This window comes from Marmota flaviventris, chromosome 9 (genome assembly GCF_047511675.1).
Source record: "Marmota flaviventris isolate mMarFla1 chromosome 9, mMarFla1.hap1, whole genome shotgun sequence".
NCBI lineage: Eukaryota > Metazoa > Chordata > Mammalia > Rodentia > Sciuridae > Marmota > Marmota flaviventris.
Window position 1 is genome coordinate 98,951,641 of NC_092506.1, and position 22,135 is coordinate 98,973,775.

The following is a 22,135-nucleotide window of genomic DNA, read 5'->3' on the forward strand; positions in this document are numbered from 1 at the left end:
GGTCTGCAGTCTTTGGTGACTGACCTTCACCCCTGGCAGAGCATTGCATACAGCTCAGGCCCTCCCTCTGCCACTCCCTCTTTCTCCTAGACTCCCTTCTCCAGGAATTTCATCACTTCCCAGAACAGCCAGAACATTTGTGGTCTATTTCTCTGTTAGTGTTTAACCAAACATCTGTCTTTATGGGGTGGGCTGAACTGGTGGAAGGAAGACCAAGAGCCCAGCCTCAGAAAGACAACTCCTGCAGGGTGACTCCCTGGCTTCTGCAGGACAGGGAGGGGGCACTGGGCTGGTGGCACAGAGTGAGACACAATGGAATCTGGCTTCACCTCCAAGGATGAGTATCTAAGGCATTTTAACCCTCGGGATTATTTAGAAAAATACTACAATTTTGGGTCCAGGCCTTCTGCAGAAAATCAGATTCTTAAGCATCTTCTGAAAAATCTTTTCAAGATATTCTGCCTAGGTAAGTTTCTCTGTTGTCTCTGTATCTTCTGTCTAAATATGAGTGATATGGTCAGGGCATGACTGGATTTGTGTCTAGCTGTTATTATTTTGACAACCTTTTTTGGCATCACACATTTATTTAACTAGGATAAAAGCTAATGTTGACTTAGACATTTTGCAGTTTACAAAGTGCTTTTATATCCATTATCTCATTCGGTCATGCAAAAGGGAAATGCAAAAGGGGCCTGAGTGCTGTCCTTGAGTCCACACTGATTTGCTAGGTGACTAGAGGGAGCCATTTAAACTCAATGGGCCACTTAAGAAATTGAGACTATATAAGTTCAAGGCCACTCTGGGCAACACGTTAAGATCCTGTCTAAAAAAAGAAAGAAAGAAGGAGTCCAATACTTATTTGGTTCTTCACTGAAAGGAATGTTGCCAATATGCATGAAGTAAAGACCTTTCAACATATTAACATAACATGTTAATACGTTAACAAGTTTTCAACATATTCAGAACTAGGTAGTTTTCAGGGGCAGGGGACATTATATACACTTAATTTTTAAACAAAAAATAAACTTTCTTCAAAAGCATTCCTTAATAGCTTCTACGTTCTCTACGTCTTTCAGGATCAGGGATCTGTACACCAGATGTATATCTTTTTTTCTTTCTTATAGACCTTAAAATAGTCCAATAAAACATGTCTCTACCCTGAATTGAGGAATGGAAAATGAAAAGGTGCTTTACAAAAGAACTTTGAGGGAAGTATGAATAGTCTGGTGGTCTGTCTTTGAGGATAGGCGGCATAATCCCACTAAAGATACTACAAATACGGCTGACTGCTATAATATGATTCCTGACCCCCCTTCCTCATTCAAACCAGGTGGTGTGAAGGGAGACCTCCTGATAGACATTGGCTCTGGGCCCACCATCTACCAGCTCCTCTCTGCCTGTGAGTCCTTCAAGGAGATCATTGCCACTGACTACACAGACCAGAACCTGCAGGAGCTGGAGAAGTGGCTAAGGAGGGAGCCAGGGGCCTTCGACTGGTCTCCTGTGGTGACCTACGTGTGTGACCTCGAAGGCAACAGGTAGAGAAACTGGTGTCTGCTTCTCAACTTTCTGAGGGTATCTTAGTGACACTTGGATGTGAACTAAGGATTGTCCTTAGAATTCAAGAATTCAAGTCAAAAAAGCCAGGGAAACAGAGAGATGAGAGAGAGAGAGAGAGATGGGGGGAGGGGTGTATCTGAATGGAGAATGATAGCTAATGAGAGAAAAAGTTGAAATGTAGTTATGTGTGTGTGTGTGTGTGTATGTATTTGTGGGTTTGTGTGTGTGTGTACCAGAAAAGCAGAAGACACAGGGAAAGAGCTGAACAGATGAATACTGAGCCAAGAAGAAGTGACACACAAGCTTTCCAGACCTGTGGGGGCCAGGGGCAGTGTGTGGTTCAGTTACCATGGACCCAAGTTTTAGGACAGCATCAAGTAAGGGCAAACCAGCTCCTCACCAGCAGCCTTCAGGTGCCAGGGCTTGCTCCGCCCCCTCAAAAGTGCCATTTTGTTGCTAGGCATCCAAACAAAGGTCTTGGTTGTGAGTGTGCCTAATGCTGGCACCACCGAAACAGCCAAAAGCTGACTAGGTCTTCTTTTTTAAAAAAAAAACTCATATAAGCAACATAACAGGAATTATGGGAAGAGAATTCATTATTCATCATTCATAAAGTTAGGGTTTATATACTCACAGATAATGAGTTAAAATCTTCACTACCACATCTACAAGTAAATTTATGCAAATGATTCTTGTTTAATTCACTAATTTCTCCCCACAAGGAAAAATAGAACCACTGGAAAATGTTACCTGGTCTGCATTTCACTTATTTTTTTCTTGCCTTGATGTGCCTCCATCTCTTCCTAGTTGTACTACAGTGTCTGTTCTTCTGCCCAGCTGACCATTAGCTCCTGGGCCATCCTGTCATTGCTGTAGGTTTATGGCCAAGACTCCTCAGGCTCCTGTAAAAACTGTAAATAAAGAAGAGGCAAAGTTGCCAGGTAAAAAAGAAAAGGGAGAAAAAAAAAGAAAAAAGGGAGATAAAAAAGAAAAGGGAGAAAAGGAAAGTATTTCCCCTCCTTGGATCCAGCTAACCCTATCTGCTACTTCTATGTGCTCAATTATATTTTCCTTCTTCTTTTCTTTTAATGCTCCTGTAGTTTTTTTAATTTTGTTTTTTCATATCTTCTCCTCCCTGATGTCTATAATTTAATTTTAACATGACTTTCCCCGTCTCTTCCACAGACCCAAAGTTCACTTTTTCCTGTATTTTTCCTCTTCTTTACATGCTACACATATTGTGTAGTCTTTCCTCTTCTTTTTCACTTACAATGAGAAAATGTATATATTTTATTATTAAATTTATTTTTAACTAATACATAAAAACTCTATGTATTAATGGGGTAGCTTATAATGTTTTGATCGTTGTGTAATGTTCCAATCAGATTAAGCATATCTATCTCCTAAGATATTCACTACTTCTTTATGATGAAAGCATAAAAATCCTTTCTTTTGGCTTCTGAAATATATAAAACAGTTGTTATCTAGTCATGCTACCCAGGAATGAGATTATAAACCCAGCCGTGGAATTGCTGGAATATATGGTAGTTCTATGTTTAATTTTCTGAGGAACCTTCACATCAATTCCCATGCTGACTGTCCTAATTTACAGTCCCACAAACAGTGTGCCAGTGTCCCCTTTTTCTTTGCCAGCACTGTTGTCTTCTGTGTTTCTGGTAAGAGCATTCTTACTGGAGTGAGCATTCTTACTCATTGATTTATAGTTCCCTGGTGACTATTGATATTGAGCATTTTTCACACATCTGCAGGCCATTCCTACATCTTCTTTTCACAAAAATCTGTTGCCCATTTTTTTTTAATTGGTTTATTTGTGTCTTTTGTTGTCATTGTTTTTCTTTTGAGTTTTTGAGCTCCTTGTATATTCTGAATGTTAACCTCTTATCAGTTATATAGTTTGTAACTATTTCCTCTTCTTCTGTGGGTTGTCGCTTTACTCTGATGATTGTTTTCTTTGATGTATAGATAGGTTTTAGTTTGAGGTCATCCCATGTGTATATTTTTGCTTTTGCTTCCTGTGTTTGGGGGATCTTGTCCAAGAAATCCTTTCCCATTCCGATGTCCTAAAGCATTTCCCTTATGTTTTCTTCTAGTAGTTTCATAGTTTTTGTGTTAATTGTAACCGGAGAGAGATAGGGGTCTAGTTTCACACTTCTGCCTGTGACTACCCAACTTTCACAGCACCATTTATTAAAAAGATGGTCCTGGGGCTGGGATTGTGGCTCAGCGGTAGAGCACTCGCCTAGCATGGGCGGGACCCGGGTTCGATCCTCAGCACCACATAAAAATAAAGGCATTGTGTTATGTCCATCTACACCTAAAAAATAAATATTAAAAAAGATGGTCCTTTCTCTAGTGTATATTATTAGTAGTAGCTTTGTTGAAAGTCAATTAACTATAGATACAAGGGTTTTGTTTGGGGCTCACCATTCTATTCCATTGGTCTATGTGTCCATTTTTGAGGCAACACTATGATTTTTTGATGACCCAAACTTTGTAGTATATTTTGAAGTGAGATATAATGCTTCTGGTTTTGGTCTTTTTTGCTTACGATTACTTTGAGTTGGGGATGTAGCTTCATAGTAGAGAGCGTGTCTAACATGAATAAGGTCCTGGGTTCAGTCCCCAGTAACACCAAAACAAACAAACAAACAAGATTACTTTTGGCTATTAGGGTAGAGAGTGCTTTTTTGTTGGTTTGTAGTTTCATATAAATTTGAGGATTGCTTTTTCTAGTTCTTTGAAGAATGTCATTGATATTTTGATAGGAACCTCATTGAAACTATAGATTGATTTGGGCACTATGGGCATTTTAACAATTTGATTCTTCCCGTCTATGAATAATAATCTCTTTCCAATTTTTTTTGTCCTCTTTAATTCCTTTCATCAGTGTTTTATAGTTTCCATTATGAGATCTTTCACCTCTTTGGTTCAGTTTATTCCTAAGCATTTTATTTATTTATCTTTTTTTTTAGTTTTTAGTTTTGGCTATTGTAAACGGGATTGCTTTCTTGATTTGTATTTCAGGTGATTCACTATTGAGGTATAGTGAATCATAAAGCAGTTTTAACTTTAAGGCAAAACAATCTCCCTCAAGAAACAGGTGTTGATACTTTTTGGATCCTAGCTAAGGGAATTAGGATTAACTAGTTAATTCATTCAACAAACCTGTGTTGAACAACTTTGACATGCCACATAGTACCAGCTCCTAGGTTAGAACACTGAACCAAAGAGAGTAAGGCCCATCCCTCCTAGAACTCACATCAGGAAAGTCAGGCAAAGGCCAGATCATTTAGAACCTTCTGGTCCAAGTTAAAAGATTATGGGCTTCAAGTGCAATGAGAGGTGTTTGGGATGTATAACCAGAGAACAATGACATTTACAAGATCTCTCTTGTTGCTGTGTGGAGAATGGATTGAAAGGATTTAGAAGGAAACAAGAGATGTAGAAAAGAAATAATTTAAATCCAGGTGAGAAATGATAGTAGCTTGTTCTTCGGTGATGAAGAGAGGTAGATTATTTTAAGATCAATTTTTGAGCTAGAATTAAAAATGATTGTTAAAGATTGGGAATGAAGGCAAGGAAATGTCAAAGGTGGCTCTGCCCTTGAACTTTAACACCATGGAGAATTAAGGTAATATTACTGAATCCTAGGGATCAATATAAACTCTTGCAGATTTAAAACACTCATAAAGAATATGCCTGCTCAGACTCTTTTCTGGAGTGAAGGTCAATTCAGTTCTCTAGAACTGCACTTATATTTGATTCCCATCTATTAGTCTACTTTGGTTTATTCCTAAAAGCCAGCTTCCCTTTTAAAACCAAAGTGTGCTTCTATTTCTTCAGTTTTTCATTTGTTTTAATGGGCTGCAGACTTCCTACAGGTTTCTTCTTCTCAAGGTTATTAGTATTCTAAACTAAATAGTACTATACTTACATATTGTTCATACATTGTCTTATTGGTAGTTAATGTGGATTGTCAAATGTCAGTTATTGAGGTAACTCATTGGTGGCACAACGCTTTTTAAAATGAATAAAATCAATGTTTTATTTTATTGTTCCAATTAACATTTTTACTACCACCCAGAGTTGTTTAAATTCTACTGGGCTTATGTTGGTTTATGCACTTTACTAGGCATAGTTAATTAAGTCTTGAAGTCAGGTGGTATAAATCCTCCAGCTTTGTTCTTTTTCAATATTATTTTAGCAATTCCATTGCCATTGTATTTTGACATAAATTTTAGAGCAAATTTGTAAATCTTCAGAAAAAGCCTGCTGAAACTTGAAATTCCCCTGAATTTACAGATTAATTTAGGAGAATGGACATAATGAATCTTTAGTCTACGAACATGGTTTGTCTTTTCATTTGCTTATGAATTACTCTTAGAAATGTTTTATAAGTTCACATTTTGCATGTTTAAATTTTTATTTTTCAATGCTATTAATGTGTTTTAATTTTTTCATTTTGTTAATCTAATATCGAAATACATTTGTATATTGGCTTCTGTCCCATGACCTTGCTGACATCACTAATTAATTGTAGTAGTTTTTTTGGTAGATTCCATATGATTTTCTATGTATACTACTAAACTATCTGAAAATAAAAATAGATTTTCTTCTTCTATTCCAACTTTTTATCTTTTTTTTTTTTTCAGGACTTATTGCACTGGCTAGCACTTCTAATGAGATTTTAAATAAAATAATGAGAGCAGATATTTGTACCTTATTGCCTATCTTAGAGGAAAAATGTTCAATAATTCATCACAAACACCTAAAAGCTATAGGTTCTTCATAGATATTCTTTATCAGACCGAGCTTCTTTGTATTAGCTTCTTGGAAGTTTCCTTGGAAGTTTTTAAAGTTTTTAATCAAATGTTGAATTTTGTCAGGTATTTTTTTCTTTTATTGAGATGGTCATGTGTTTTTTTCTTCTTTATTTTGAAAATGTGAATTACATTCGATGATTTTAAATGTTAAACCAAACTAGCATAAACCCTTTGGTCATGAGTACCCTTTTATGTATTGGTGAACATTACTTGCTAATACTAATCATTTTTATTCTGTATTTGTGGGGGATATTGAACTATCTTTTTTTGTAATATGCTTGACAGATATTGATATTATGATTCTGGAGTCATAAAACAAGTTGGGTGAGTTTTCTCAAAGACTTTGTATAATATTAGTCTTCCTTTTATCCTTCTTAAATGATTGATAAAATTCACCATGAAAGTATTTGAACCTGAAAGATTTGTGAGTGTGTGTGAATGTGTGCATGCACACTTGTACACACATGCCATGTGTGTAGATCTTTTATTCAGAATAGCATTTCTTTGTTGGTTGTTTGCATTTTCTATTTTTTATATCTGCTTTGATAGATGTTCTATGTATAATACTATACTAGGAATTTGTAGCTTTCCATCTTGGCTGTCAGCTTTATGAGCATAAATTTTTTTTACATTATTCTTTTAATACCCTTTTATGTCTATAGATCTGTAATATTCTCTCCTCTTTGATTATTGATGCTGATAGTATGTCTTTTTAAGAAATATTGATTAATCTTACTAGAAATTAATCAATTTTGTTAATCTTTTTAAATAACCAACTTTTGGCTTTGTTGATTTTTCTCTATTTTCTGTTCATTTCCTATTTTATTGGTTTATAGTCTTATTTTTCTTATTTTCTACTTCAATTGTTCTTTTGTTGTTAAAAATTATTTTTCTAGGAGTCCAAAATTCTTCCCTTTAATTTTTCTCACTTCTTAAAATGGAAGGTTAAATCACTGATTTCCTGTATTTATTTCTTCAAATGGAGGCATTTAAAACTACAAATTTCCCTCAGTGCTGTTTTAGTTGCATCCCATGATTTTTGACATATTGTATTTTTATTGCTATCTGATTTGTCATATTTTCTAATATTTATTTATTTATTATTTTTTAACCATGAATTATATATAATTGTGTTGTTTAGTTTACAAAAATTCAGGGGTTTTCTTGATATCTTATTGTCACTGATTTCTAATTTAATTTTGTTGTAGTCAGGGACTTATATGTCAGCATATAGTCTATTTTGGTGAATATTATATCTGCTATCTACATTGAAAAGAATATATATTTTTCAGTTGTATGTATAGTTTCAATAAATATCAATTAAGTCAGGCAGAATTATAGTATTTTTCAAAATTACTACATCCTGATTTTTTGTTTACTTGTTCTATCAATTGCAAATAGAGAATTTAACATCTCAAACTATGATTGCAAATTTATCCCTTGCTCCCTATAGTTTTGTTAACATTTGCTGTGTGCATTTTGAAACTCTGGTATCATATGCATGCATTTTTAGGATTATTATGTCTTCTTGATGAAATGATCATTTTATTATCATGGAACATCTTTTATCTCCAGTAGCACATTTTGTCTAAAAGTCTACTTTGTCTGACATTAATATGGCCATATCAACCTTCCTATGATTGTCTGGCTCTACCACAGTGGTGTTGTAGGCAACCTCTAAGATAGTCCCTAATAATTCTGGGCTCAAGTGTTCATACCCTTGTTTAATCTTCTCCCCTAGAATATTCTTTGGAATCTGTGACTCAGTTTTTAATGATCTGGTAGAATGCATTACCAACAACAACAATAACAAAACCCACCACTACACACATATTACAATGGCCAAAATCCAGAGCACTGACAACACCAAATGCTAGTAAGGACGTGTAGCAACAGGATCTCTTAATCATTGCTCATGGAAATATAAAATGGTATAGCCATTGTGGAAGACAATTTGGTTATTCCTAACAAAACATATCCTCAACATATCCTCTCTATATTATTTAGGAATTGCACTTTTTGGTATTTGCCCAGAGGAGTTGAAAACTTGTATCTACCCACAGACATGACTATGTATATTTATAACAACTTTCTTCATAATTGTAAAAAAATTAAAGGTGACCAAGATTCAGCAGGTAAAGGAATAAACAAATTGTGGTATATCCAGACAATGAACTATTATTTAGCATTAAAAGGGAATGAGCTATCAAGAATATTTGTGTCCCTCCAAAAATCCCACATTGAAGTCTTCACCCCATAATGTGATGGTTTTAGGAGTTAGGGCCTTTGGAAGGTGCTCAAGTCATGAGAGCTAAGCCTTCATGAGAGCTCTCTAGTTCTCCTTCTGCCCTGTGAAAATTCAAGGAGAAATCAGCCATGTGTAATCCAGAAGAGTATCTTCATCAGAACCTACTGTATCAGTACCTTGATCTTGGACTTCCAGCTTCCTTTGTAAGTCACCCATTCTAGGGTATTTTGTTATAAATTGATTAAGACTATGTATATTTGTATTTACCCATCTCTCAGTCCTGTCTGGTGTTTATTCCTTTCTGAAGATATAGGTTTCTGTCTGGCATTCTTTCCCTTCATCTAAAAACAAAAACAAAAACTCTTTTTAGTCTTTCTTACTATACAGCTTGGCTATAAGTAAATTCTCTCAGCTTGTCAATGTAAGGTAAGAATCAGTAATTTTTTCTTCTTCTTAATATGAGGAATTTAGCAATTTTTAATACTTAATGTGCCTCTGGCATCTCTCTTCCCAGTATTTATTCTTGAAATCTGAGATATTTAAAATCAAATATTGAAATTTGAAGTATTATATTTTATTTCAAGATCCATTGGGACATTTTCTTTGATTTGTAATCATATTTACAGTTACTTGGACATATTTCATGCTCATTTTATATGATTTTTTGTAGTCACTGAGTTTTAATTATGATTCATTTATTAGTTAACTCAGTAGATATCCAAATAATTTTTTCAAGAAGACCACAAAAGTGACATATTTTCCAAACTTGTGGGAAGGTATTTTTGTCAAATTTATACATGAACAACATCATAAAATTGTTCAATATTGCTTAAGTATTGTCTTATTTCTCCTGGCATTTAGTAAGAGGTTGAGAAGGGTTATTTTTATATGTCATTTTAACCTCAGAATTATAACCCCTTAGAATTCTATACATTTAGCCTTTAAAGTGAGGATGTAGTCTTTTAAATGAAAGTAATTTCATCCTTCTCTTTACTATTGAATGTGTGATTCCACAGAATGAAATTAACATTAACTAGAAAAAACAAAACTATAGCTATGAGGATGTTTGGACAATATCAAAAATTGTTAAATAAATAAGGAATTTACCAGGATTTGTGGATTTTCAGAGAAAGTTTGGATATATATAAATAAAGTTCCCAAACATTGTTAGATAATGCAGCTCTCCAAACTCTAAATCATGTGTCAAGAAGGCTTTTAGAACTTTGTTCTCAATTTCCCTAGCCATCACAGGCTTTTCCATCTCATTCAAAAACGAACCCTTAAAATTTTACAGGATACTAAAAGCATTACTTATCTCATGCTGGAATCGTCAGCTTGGAACAATTTGCTCTTGAGACAACCTCTTTTCCAGTCTGTTAGAATGAGGAACTGTATTTTTGGCAGTGAGTTTCTGCATTCCTGTCTTTATCCTAATGCCAGATCCTGTGGCTCCAACTATTTTGAGAATGATAGTGATCCCGTTCAACTATATCTTTCTCACATCCTCAAGTACTTCTATCAACCTACAACCTATTTCCCCTAGGATTATTTCTTCTTTATCAGAAGCTATTTCTTGTGCTGACGGCTGCCAAGGACAATGAGCTGTTTCCTCCTCCTGTGTCTCTGGAATATGATGCATACATTTAGAAATAACTCATTTTTACAACTATCTGAAAGCTGTAAGACATTGGTACCAAACTCCTGCCTCACACTTTCAATTTATTAAATTAGAAAGTCCAACACTAATATACAACTACTCCAGCTTATGCCATGATCAGAAGAAAGTGAACTTTTCCCTTAAGAAATCCCAGAAATAGCATTCATTAGTCTCTGGCCCCTGGAACTTGGAACACACAATACTTAAATCTGTGGTCCTCAGACTGGCAACTTCGAAGTCACATGGGGAGCTTGCTAGAAACGCAGACTCTCGGGACTCACTGGCCACTACAGCATTGGAGTCTGTGTTTTCACAAGAGCTGCTGGGGACTAGATGCACATTACAGTCAAAGAAGTGTTGGTGTCTACAGAGGAGCTTCCCACTGGTGTGCCAAGACACACAGGTGGGTGAGAGTGAGTTACAGGTGTGAACTATGAACTGCTCTCAGCCCTCAGGGTGGCCAGTGAAACCCAGAGAGGTTAGAGACCTCTGTAAAGAGCAGCTTTCACTTAACCTCAGTGTACCCGACAGAGCAAAAGCCCGAGCACCTGCAGAGGTGACAGCTTGAGCACCCACAGAGGTGACAGTTCTCTAACATAAATACTCTCTATGCAAAAATCTCCATACCTGCTTTAAAAAGATGTTGGCATATTGTCCCCACTTACATACAATTGTGCCTGTTTTGTTCTACAAACTAGTGGACTACCTCTATCACACAGCATCTCTGGATTTTCATGGCTTGCAAAAGGATATTGATACTCTTTCTGAAAATCAGGATCTTGAGGGTCAGGGTGATTATTTTGGTGATGCCTGGGAGAAGTTTCTGCCTTTTATAAGGATGCTTCTCTCTTACATAGGTGTTCTGCCTGCATTACCTCTCTGGGAGAAAGCACAGGGCAGGCTGAGAAACCTTCAGCTAGTCATTTCCTTCAGGTTGTAGGCCCGTCTACTCATGTGTCTCCAAGTCCCTCAATGCATTCAAAATAGAACTAAGCTCTATTCCAGATCTGCTCTATTTCTGGTTTTCTTAGCTCCTTGAATGGCATCATCATACAATTAATTGGACAAGCCAGAAGCCTGAAGACAACCTCTGTCATGTTCCATGTCTAATCTAGTACTAAGTTCTGTCCATTACACTTCCCACATTTCTCTTGAACCAGTTTCTTTCTTCCAATATTTATCATCATCCTGGTTCTAGCTACCACCCTCTCCCTCTGAACTGGCCTCCCACTTCCACTGTTGTCCTTTCATTTGGTTTTCTCTGCTCTGCATGCCCAGTGGTTATGTCAAGGTAGAAATCTGATCATGTCACTCCCTTTCTTAGCACCTCTTAATGACTCCCCATGGCTTTTAAGAGAAAAAGCAAAATTCCCAGCATAGTCTATGTTATGGTTTGGATCCAAAATGTCCCCCAAAAGTTCATGTGTTAAAGGGTTGGTCCCAAAGGTAGCAGTATTCAGAGTTAAGGCCTTTGAATGGTGACTGGGTCACGAGGACCTCATCAATGGATTCACCCATTGATGGATTCATAATTTAATAGGCTATTGGAAGGTGATGGAAATTTTAGGAGGCAGGGCCTTGTTAGAAAAAGTGTGTCACTGGGGGCCTGCTCTTGAAGGCTATATCTTGTCCCCAGCCCCTCTCTTTCCCTGTCTGTGTCCCTCTTCCCCTCCCTCTTCTCAGGCCACCATGAGGTGAGCAGCTTTCTCTGCCACAATGTCCTGCCTCACTACAGGCCTGGCCATTTGCCAGCTCACTTGCCTCAAAGTCCAGTCACAGCAGCATGCCTTCTCCATACGACCTTTGCACTTGCTATTTCCTTCTACGGGAATGTCTTCCTCCCCAGTCGTCTCTGACATGCACATCCGCCATGTCTCTGCTTACCTGACCTTCTTTTCGGAGGAAATTTTCTTGATACTCTAGACCAAGCCAAGACCCAGCATTCCTCCACAAATTCTCTGTTCCTTTCCTTCTTTGCATTTGTCAGTTTTAATTTCCATTTTTTGTTTTTTGGTGGATGATCATTGATTAATTCTGCCTAGCCCATCTGTAATTCTCCATGAGGATAGGACCTGTTTCTCATTTGTTCACCTTAAGTTCCCTGTACCTAGCCTACTTCCTGTCATATAACAGAGGTTCAAACGTATTTGTAAATAAAAAGGAATGTTTGCATTTTGCCTTCCAGACTTCCTCCTGGAATGTCCACCTGACTCAGGTGTGAACTCCACCACAGGCTTTCTAGTGATCCTTCCTTGTTCTTACAGTTCTTACACTGGCATCCAAGTTAATTTGGCCTTTGTGTCCTTGACAGTTTTGATGGTTCTCCCTCAGGAGGGCCTGCAGGAACCTCTAGGGATGGGGATTGAGTGTATTGGAAAGGCTTGTCCAGGGGATTCTACTCACTGCCTGCCTTGCTGAGACAGGGCAGAAAGAACCTCCTCCCAATCTTAGGATAATTACCTGGGATAGGGGAAGAGGCTTTCACACTGTGGTCTTCTCAGGAGTCCTGCTCCTTATCATTTCATTTTTTTCTCTCCCTCCCCCTTCCCTTTTATAGATAGAATTTTTGCATATTGGTTCATTTGAAAGAGTAGATCTTTAGAAGGAGGGAAATGGCCACACTGCTGTTAGCACTGTTAGCATTCTGTAAAACAGCATAACACTTCTCCGGTGTGTGTTTATTGCCTACCCCTTTGAGCTAAACGTGAGGCTGAGTGGTAATTGCCTGGGTCTCCAGGAGAGTCCATTTCCCTGCTGTGTACTTGCAGGCCCCAGGAGCCCTGAGGTGTAATCTGCACGCTGCTGCCTTGGCAACTGAGTTCACCAATGTTTGCTGTCCATCCAAGGACAAGCAGGTATCTGCAACAGTGGGTGTTTCTAACAAATTCCCCTCTCAAATTGGCACATTCTCTGTGAGCTTTCAAGACTTCACAGTGTGTCTCACAGTTTGGGAACAATTTCCATCATCCTCTGACTGGCAAGTACTAGTTCTGTGGTAATTTGTGTCTTTAAAATCGTTTGATACACAATAGAGCACAGAGGTCCATTCTGCTTCTGACGTAATCACTTAAATACACATTCCCACATGTTCCCGACATAAAGGGTCATTTTAAACATGTCCCAAAGAACATTATGTTGTACGGCTTTAGCTTTTTCTATACATTTAAGTTATCCATGTGTGCAGACAGGTTATTTTTTTTTTTTCTGTTCTAGATTATTTACCTATTCAAACCTGTGTTTCTCACAAACTTCTATAATGTCGAATAATAAGTTTTTTATTTTAAAGGGTTCTATCAAGTCATTCATAGTCTGTCAAGGCTGAGTGGCAGCTTTATAAGTAGTTTCCATGGCTTTAATTTCCCTAAAGTAGGAAAAAAAAGTCCTACGTTGCCCAGGACTACCACAGGAACCCAGGATAGGGAATTTTCAGTGCTAAAACCAGAAAATCCAAGACAAATCAGGACAAATGGTTACCCTACCACCATTTTTATGCTTGATTAGGGAACAGGCAAACCCCAATCGAAGGTTATTCCCTATGCAGATACCAGTTTACTGGTTGGTAGGAATTCCCTAAAACCAATACCTTGCTAAGCATCTTTCTCTTCTTTAATATAAGAAGCTATTGAGATACAACCCACATACCATGCAATCAATAGACCCATTTAAAATGTGCAACTCAATGGTTTTCAGTAGACTTAGAGTTGCACAAACCTCACCACAATCCATTTTATAATTTTCATAACTCCCTAAAGAAGCCCTCTACCCATTAGCAGGGACTCCTACCTGCCCCTCCGGCTCAAGTCCATCTTCTAGCAAACACTAAACTAATCTGCTTTTAGTCTCTGTTGATTTTCCTTTTCTGGACATTTTTATATGAATGAAATCTTACAATTTGTGGCTTTGGGGTTGTGGCTTCTTTTATTTACTATAATATCTTTGAGGTTCATTCATGTTGTAGTATGTATCAGAAAGAACTTCATTTCATTGACAAATAATATCCTCATTATAAGTATATGCCACGTTTTATTTATCTGTTTATAAGTTGACAGACATTTAAGTTGTTTCCACCTTTTAGCTACTCATGGACATTCATATACAAGTTTTTGTATGGCTATGTTTTTATTTCTCTTGGGTATACACCTAAGAGTGAAATTCCAGGTCACGTGATATCTTTGTTTAACTTTTTTTTGAGGAACTTCCAGACTGCTGTCCAAAGTAGCTGAACCATTTTACACTTTACCTCTGATATTTTTATTATTATTGCCATATTAGTGGATGTGAAGTATTCAATCACAGTTTTGATTTGCACTTCTCTGATGGCCAGTGATACTGAGTATCTCTTCCTATGCTTATGGCTAAGCTTTTAAATGGAAAATTTTAGCAAGCATAAAAGATATTTGCAAATACATGGGCTGGGATTGTGGCTCAGCGGTAGAGTACTCGCCTAGCATGCAGGAGGCACTTGGTTTGATCCTCAGCACCACAAAAATGTAGAATAAAGATATTGTGTCCACCTAAAACTAAAAAATAAACATTTAAAAAAAATATTTGCAAATAACAGATTATGTGCACTCAACTTAAGACTTTTAACTAAATATGTAAATTGATGCCCACAAATAATTTCCACTATCTTAAATAATTCCACCTGAAGGTAAATCGGCATGTTTCATTTAAGCCATTGACTTTGCCTCATGACTAGAAATAGTCCCAGTGCAAGTCTCTCTTGCTTGTCTGATGTTGGGCCGTCTTCTGCTGTTTTCATCAAGCCTTGCTGCCCAAGTGACCATCTTCTCCCAGAGCTTGTATCAGACCATGGACTGAGGGTTCCCCAAATGTAAGACTAGATGTGCTTCGGGGTGCTTTGTTGGCCAACTTCCTCAAAGGGCTCTATAATGATGATCCCTTCTGCAGTGGTAGAAGGGATCATCATTATAGAGCCCTTTGAGGAAGAGACCAGGGTCCCATGATTCTCTTTGAGGGCATGTCCCCCAGTGACCCAAAGTCCTCCCATTAGGTCCACTTCCTAAAGGCTCCACCACGTCCCTACAGCACAAAGGGGCAAGCCTTAAACACGTGGGCTTTGGGGGGATATTCAGACCCACACTGTAGTACCACAGGACTCTATTCCAGCTCCTGTGCTTGTTTTCTCTTCTCCATTAATTGATTTTCTCTCAAGAAACTCCACTGATTTGACAGAAAATAACAGGATTACTGGCAGCTACCAAGAAAACGATGTCTGTCGGAAAATATACTCTGAGATCTGCAATATTTTTTGGAGACTGAGAATAGGGGGTAGTAGTTCTCTTCTCTCCAGAGGGGCTTCCCTGGGAACAGCTATAGGATAGTGATGATGAACAGCATCTAAAAACATCTGTGCATGACCCCACCCCGTCATCCATCAGCAACTACTACCAAGATAACGTTTCAATATTCTAAACCCATGATTACTTCCTCAGTATGGGTCAATAGCTACTACCTTGCAGTTTGGCAGAAGGGACGAGAATAGTAATAATAATTAATAAGTCAATAACAAAACAGTGAGGAAGAATAATTTCAAGGGTGGGGCAGTTCATTGTAGACACCAGGGAATTTGTATGATTTCCACATTATTATTCATTTTATTAAGAGAGTAAGCCCAGCTCAGGGAATATGGTCACATTTACATAACAAAACAGTCCCTCCTTTCTCAATTGGGATGGCTCTAAGGATGCTCATTCTCCTCACATGGCCATTTTCAGCCCCCGACCAGAGAAATGAGGGGTCCCCATGACTAGAGCAGCAAGCGACGCTGATGTTAGCTGGTTTGTGCTTTTCAGAGTCAAGGGGCCGGAGAAAGAGGAGAAGTTGAGGCGGGCGGTCAGGCAGGTGCTGAAGTGCGACGTGACTCAGAGCCAGCCCCTGGGCGCGGTCCGCGTGGCTCCCGCCGACTGCCTGCTCAGCACCCTGTGCCTGGACGCAGCCTGCCCAGACCTCCCCACCTACTGCACGGCGCTCAGGAACCTGGGCAGCCTGCTCAAGCCCGGGGGCTTCCTGGTGGTCGTGGACGCGCTGAAGAGCAGCTACTACACGATTGGTCAGCAGAGGTTCTCCAGCCTCTCCCTGGGCCCGGAGGCAGTAGAGGCTGCGGTGAAAGAGGCTGGCTACACCATCGAGCAGTTCGAGGTGATCTCGCAAAGTTACTCCTCCACCACGGCCGACAACGAAGGACTTTTCTTCCTGGTGGGGCGGAAGGCAGACAGATCTGTATGACATCTCGAGATCTCAATTAAAGCAGTTCCTTTGACTTGCCCAGGTGACTCTGGGCCATGGTCCTAATTGCCACGGTCACTGTGGGGAGTAGAGGCTGATTAGCTGGAACCGATGGTATTTCTAAGGTAGGGCTGGAGTGGTCAGTCAGCCTAGGAGAAACTCGTTGTCCATCTACTCTGGGCTCCACCCATGTGCTGGTGCCAGGGAACTGGAAGATGAGTAACTAGGATGTGCACTCTTTCCTGCCTGTGCTTAGGAAAGGAAACCTCACTTTCCCAAACATCCAGCTAAAGTGTATGTAGACCTGCCTATGTAGAGGCTCTGCAGTCACTGTTAGTTTCCTAGGGGCCCCAGATGCCTCTTTCACTTGCCTTCTCCTAGAGAGAGAGTCACACCCCAGCCTTTGCTGCTGCTGGGCTACCCTGGGCACAGGCATTCTCTGATGGACACCCCACTGAACAACATTTCTGTTCCTCCCAGTGATCCTTTTATTTTTTTAATCTCATTTTCAAATTACAACTCTGCCACTCAACTAGCTATTTCTCTATAGTCAAGTTCCACAGTTTTCTCATCTGCAAAATGGTATGCACATAGAATTTCCTGTTGAGAGAATGAAAATGAATTGCTAAACATAAAGGACCCAGAGTAATGCTTCACATTTGACAGGCATTTGGTAAGTGTAAACTATAATCATTATTATTATCATCATCATCATCTTTGATACTAGTTGCCCAAAGCAGCTAGAAAAGATGTCTCAGTTTCCAAGTAGAAGAAAAGCTTCTCTTCTGGGCTGAAGGCATCTGGGCTCTTTACTAGCATTGCCTTCAAGGGGGGCTGTGAAGAAATTCAGTTTCTCTACCACATGCCACCAGTTCCTTTCTGATTTAAGAAATAGCAAACATTTATTTAGCACCCTCTGTGCATCACTCCTGTTACCCAGTACCATCTGGCTCAAGAGCTCCCAGTCACTCCTCAGGAGCTCCCAGGTGCTTCCAAATGCAGTGGCACACCTGTAGCGACCCAGACCTGTCCAACCTCTCCTACTCAGACTGCAGTGCTGCGGCCCACCTGCCCATCCTGGCAATGGTGGGGAGGGGTCGAATGGTCTATTATGAAAAGGGTACTACACCTGCCCATGGTTCTTCCTTGAACACCTCAGAGAGATAGAGAACACTTTCCATCTATCCCAGGGGTTGGTAAACGTTTCCTGCCAAGGGCCAGATAGTAAATATTTGGGGCTTTTTGGTATTGCATCTTCATCCTAAGCTCAATGACTCAAGAATGCAGTTGCAGCAGAAGCAGCCATATAAAGGAATATATGCATGAGTTCCAATAATTATCACTTACCAAAACAGGTGGCTCAGGTGGATTTGGACAAAGGATTGTAGTTTGGGACCCCTGATGTAGACCCTGAAAGCAGATCTGTTTGCAACTAAAGTTTAATATAGTTTCTTGTGAACAATCTGGTTAGTTTCTGAAATTCAGTCTGACTCATAGGAGCCCAAACTCAGACCAAGGGGCTGACAAATAAAAATCAGAAAGGAAGCAAAGGGATGACAGATGGAGTGTCAATTACACCAATATTTTGCTATTTGGTCAATCCACAATAAACATTTGAAAAACTAACAGAAAAACAAACCAAAACATAAATCGTAGGTAGTAGCACTTCATGTTGTACTACTTTGTGAAGTTTTGTTTCAGTTTTACAAACGTTTCGATCTATCCTTCCATCCATCTATCCATCCTTCCTTCCACCTGCATACACATATTTGTTTTGGATCATGATATAGCATTTTTTTCTGTAGGGTGTGATCAAAAATATGGAAAACAACTAACCTATACTCTGGGCATCTGGGATGCCTCTGATAGCCATCAGTCTTCTTTAATACAGAGATAAAAGGCTTAGCCCCTATTCATAAAGAATTCCAAGTCACTGGGAGAAATTGACAAGCAAACAGTTAAAACTCATTGAGAGAAGGGCTCTGAGCAGAGTAAGCATGAGGCACTTGGAGAGAGGGTGCCAAGAAAAATGGCATTTGCTCTGGGTCTTGCAGGCTGAATAAGGATGTGTTTGGCGACTGAGAAGGAAAGCAGGGGGACAACATGTACAAGGACATGAAATGATTCCTCCTGACAGCAGACTCCTCCCAGGTTTGTTCTGCAAGGGAAGCCGGGACCTAAGCAAACATTTGGCTTCTGGTTTTTCATTTGCTTTCTCTGAAATCAAACAGACCAACCAAGTCATGAGCAAACACTGACTAGGGGTCATTCTGGTTCTAGCTTGTAAATCTCTTTGACCGTTGACCCAGCTCAGCTTTTCTCAGATCCACTTTCTGGGGAAGCATTCGACGGTCTCAACCTGAGCAAAGTTTTACGGTGCAGAAAGCCGCAAGTCCGTGTGTAATATCCTGGGAAACGACTGGGGAAAAGAAAGCTATTAAAAAGGTTGTTAACCCATTTGGTGTCAGGCAGCCCCATCTCAGTAATTCCCATCATCTGGCTGTCAAGAGTAATCAAAGGAGATGTCCATGATATGACTTACTAGGTTGAGCTTTAAAAACTGTGACAGCCCCCTCTAATTTTAACCTCAGCCAACTGGAAGAATGTGAGGCGACCAATGAATCTTATGGAGGCTACAGGAGGTGGAAAAGCTTAGAATCAAGGGACAGAAAAATCTGATTGCTGTGAGAACATCAGTCCACCTTTCTCAGGGTTGGGACCGCTCTGGAAAACAGGGGCAGGAATCATCCCTTGGGACTGGATTGAGATCAAATAAGACAGCTGTGGAGGCATTTGGTAATCAGTTATTTGAGAGATAGGAGAAAACTTAAATATTATTAACCCCATGTGGATACATTGGTTAGATTTTCTTAATGGCTGAGCAAGTATGACCTTCAAAACCTGTCTTGCAGATGCTTTCTAAGTTGGGACCACAGGCTCCTGGAATCCAGAGCCCTCTTCATAGCTAGATTCTCATTCAAAAGATATTTATTAAAGCGGTTCCTTTGACTTGCCCAGGTACTGGGCATGGATTCTGGGGATGGTGTGTTGAAAATGACATGGCCTCTGGCCTCAAGGGCCTAACCTCCCTGTGGGGAAGGCCAGAAAGTCATGTACTCTTACAGAGCCAGGAAAACACTGATCTTATGGTTCTCAGTACAGCCACTCCAGAAGTTTTTTTTGCCTTTTCTGACAAAGACGTCAAAACAAAAAAAATCTAGACCTCTCTTACAGTTCAGCATTGCTCAAAAAATACCATTGTGAGCAGGATCACCGAAATTTTTGACTTCATATTTTCCCCTGCAAGTAATGATTGAAACTTTGTCGTCCTCCCTTCCTGTCTTGGTCAAGATCCAGCTTTGCACATTGAATGGGAATGCTTTCTGATGGCCAGCAGAGGGCGCACGTGGCTCTTGTTGAAGCCCTTCTTCCTTTTATTTGCCCATTTACACAAGAAGGAATTTAAATTGAGATAAACCTTCCCAAACAAGAAGCCTCTCCATGCTATTTCCTTTTTGTACACTCTACTTATGAGATGGCTAGGGAAAGAGGAAGAAGAACTCAGCACATTTTTCTCTAACAAAAATGTGTATAATTATTTTTATAGATACATATATTAAAATTTTTATTCTTGTGGGTCTATACACAAAATGCAAATTTTAATAAACCCCACGGAGGCTCTTGGCCAGATTAGCATGAGAAATGTTAAATACTAGATTATGCAGTTAACTCACCATTGCCTTCTATTTTCTGTTTATTCAACGAGGGGAAAAGAAGCCTTAATGCTTTTTTTAAAAAACCATTTTTTATATATATTTTTTAAAAATGACGTTTTTCCATGGTTGCGATTACTGACCAAACCACTAGGCTCAAAACTTCAATTTTTATTGTAATAGTGTCTGATGATTTGTTCTGACTTGTGTTGAAACCCAGAAAATAACTTCCCTCCAGGTAGTTTATTGTCCCTCTCTTTTCAAAGAAAAGAGGAATCAAAGAGCTGTAAACAGTAGTTAAGTTGTTTATACCCAAGTCACAGTATTCTCCCCAAGAGTAGGGAGGAAGGTAATCACTGGGGTGCAACAGGAGGGGAGAACATTTCTAGAGGAGGGAGAGCTGTCACCTTACCTCTCAAGGTCAATTGTTGTCCCCTTTAACATTTGCTGAATGCTGTGGACATCTCAGTTGTTTAAAGTAAACTTTGCCCTTGCAGAATTTATAATCTTCCTGATATGAGTTAAAATTTACAGGATTACAAGTCAAAACCTCCTATTTAATCAAGTGAAGAAATTAAGACGAGATCAGGGGCAAGGAAACTCACCTCTGTGCACCTGCTGTAAAATGAGAGGTTGAATTACATATCCATGAGGCCCAATTCTCTATGATTGATGAATTGGAGAGCCATACTCATTGAAATAGAATTCTAACACAAGGACCACCTGAGTTAATCCCATCCTTTAAGATTCAAGTGAATTTGGCTCAAACCTCCATCATTCATACAACCCATAATTCCTCTCATCTTTCAGGGAAGTTGGGGAGACAGTGACTTTTACTTTTCCTACTGATCCCTGGAATGGAAGTTTCTGCTTTCTCTGTGTTGCAGTTTGAAAATCATCTCAACTCAAGCACGTGGTAGTCCTTTTCTGCACCACATGACCCCTGATCAGATGCCTCCTGATCTCCTCATTAACTGAAATTCCACTGGCTGTAACATATATGAGATGCAGACTTTACTGCAGCTTCAAAATAATGGGAGTCATTCACGCAGTAGGACCAGAGCAACTTAAATGTGGCATCTGTATTAGTCAGGGTTCTGGAGAGGAACAGAACAGGTGGAGTGAAAATATATATATATGGATTCATTAGAGTGGCTTACCTGATCAGAGGCTGAATGGTTCCACAATGGCCATCTACAGACTGGAGTGCTGGGGAAACAAGTAGCTGCTCAATTGGAGAAGCTGGAAACCTCAGAGCAGAGGGACCAACGAGGCAGTCCCAGTCTGAGGCTGAAGACCAGGAAGCCCTGGAGAGTCACTGGTGCTAGCTGGCCCTCAGTGACTAATGAATCTGATGTCTACAGGTGACTGCAGCAGCAAGAAAACACACCTGCTCTAGAAGGACTGAGTGTGTGAGTGCAAGCCTCCCTCCCTTCCACTGTCTGTTCCATCTAGCCCCAACCTACTGGATGGTGCTGCCCATATTCAGAGGTAGGGTTCTTCCCCACTCAGTCTGCTGACTCCCATGGCAGTTGTCTCCAATAACACTCTCACAGACACACCCAATGTATGCCTCACCAATTTTCCAGAAAACCAAAATTAGACATCACAAGGTCACCCCTCGTCAATTTGGCACTCAAACACATCTCCTTAAACCACAGTTAAATCTCCAAATAAAGACAAGATTTGATTCTGCCTAACATGATATAGTGATCCTATATACAACTATAAACTCACTAATTCCTTTCCCAGAAGAGGAGGTTAAGCTTTTTGAGGGAAGTTTACTCCTCTTCTCACAGTTTCTCCAGCTGTCCTCTTGCTACTTTGCCTCCACCCTCCCTTCTCTGGGTCCCCAGCTGTGTGG

General features: G+C 39.4%; 1 protein-coding gene across 1 annotated transcript; it reads left to right on the plus strand.

Moving 5' to 3' along the window:
- Positions 1 to 166: 166 nt before the first annotated feature.
- Positions 167 to 16,558, plus strand: Nnmt (nicotinamide N-methyltransferase). The gene is made up of 3 exons (XM_027930440.2): positions 167 to 466; positions 1,331 to 1,538; positions 16,126 to 16,558. Exons 1-3 carry the CDS (start codon positions 313 to 315, stop codon positions 16,556 to 16,558), a joined length of 795 nt encoding a protein of 264 aa, XP_027786241.1. The 5' UTR covers positions 167 to 312.
- The last annotated feature ends 5,577 nt before the right edge of the window (positions 16,559 to 22,135 follow it).

Bases quoted from the DNA above. Each gene is read 5' to 3' on its own strand.
- Nnmt (XM_027930440.2), top strand. From the start codon at position 313: ATGGAATCTGGCTTCACCTCCAAGGATGAGTATCTAAGGCATTTTAAC. The intron at 467-1,330 runs GTAAGTTTCTCT...CATTCAAACCAG, and splicing joins TTTCAAGATATTCTGCCTAG to GTGGTGTGAAGGGAGACCTC. The intron at 1,539-16,125 runs GTAGAGAAACTG...TGTGCTTTTCAG, and splicing joins TGTGACCTCGAAGGCAACAG to AGTCAAGGGGCCGGAGAAAG.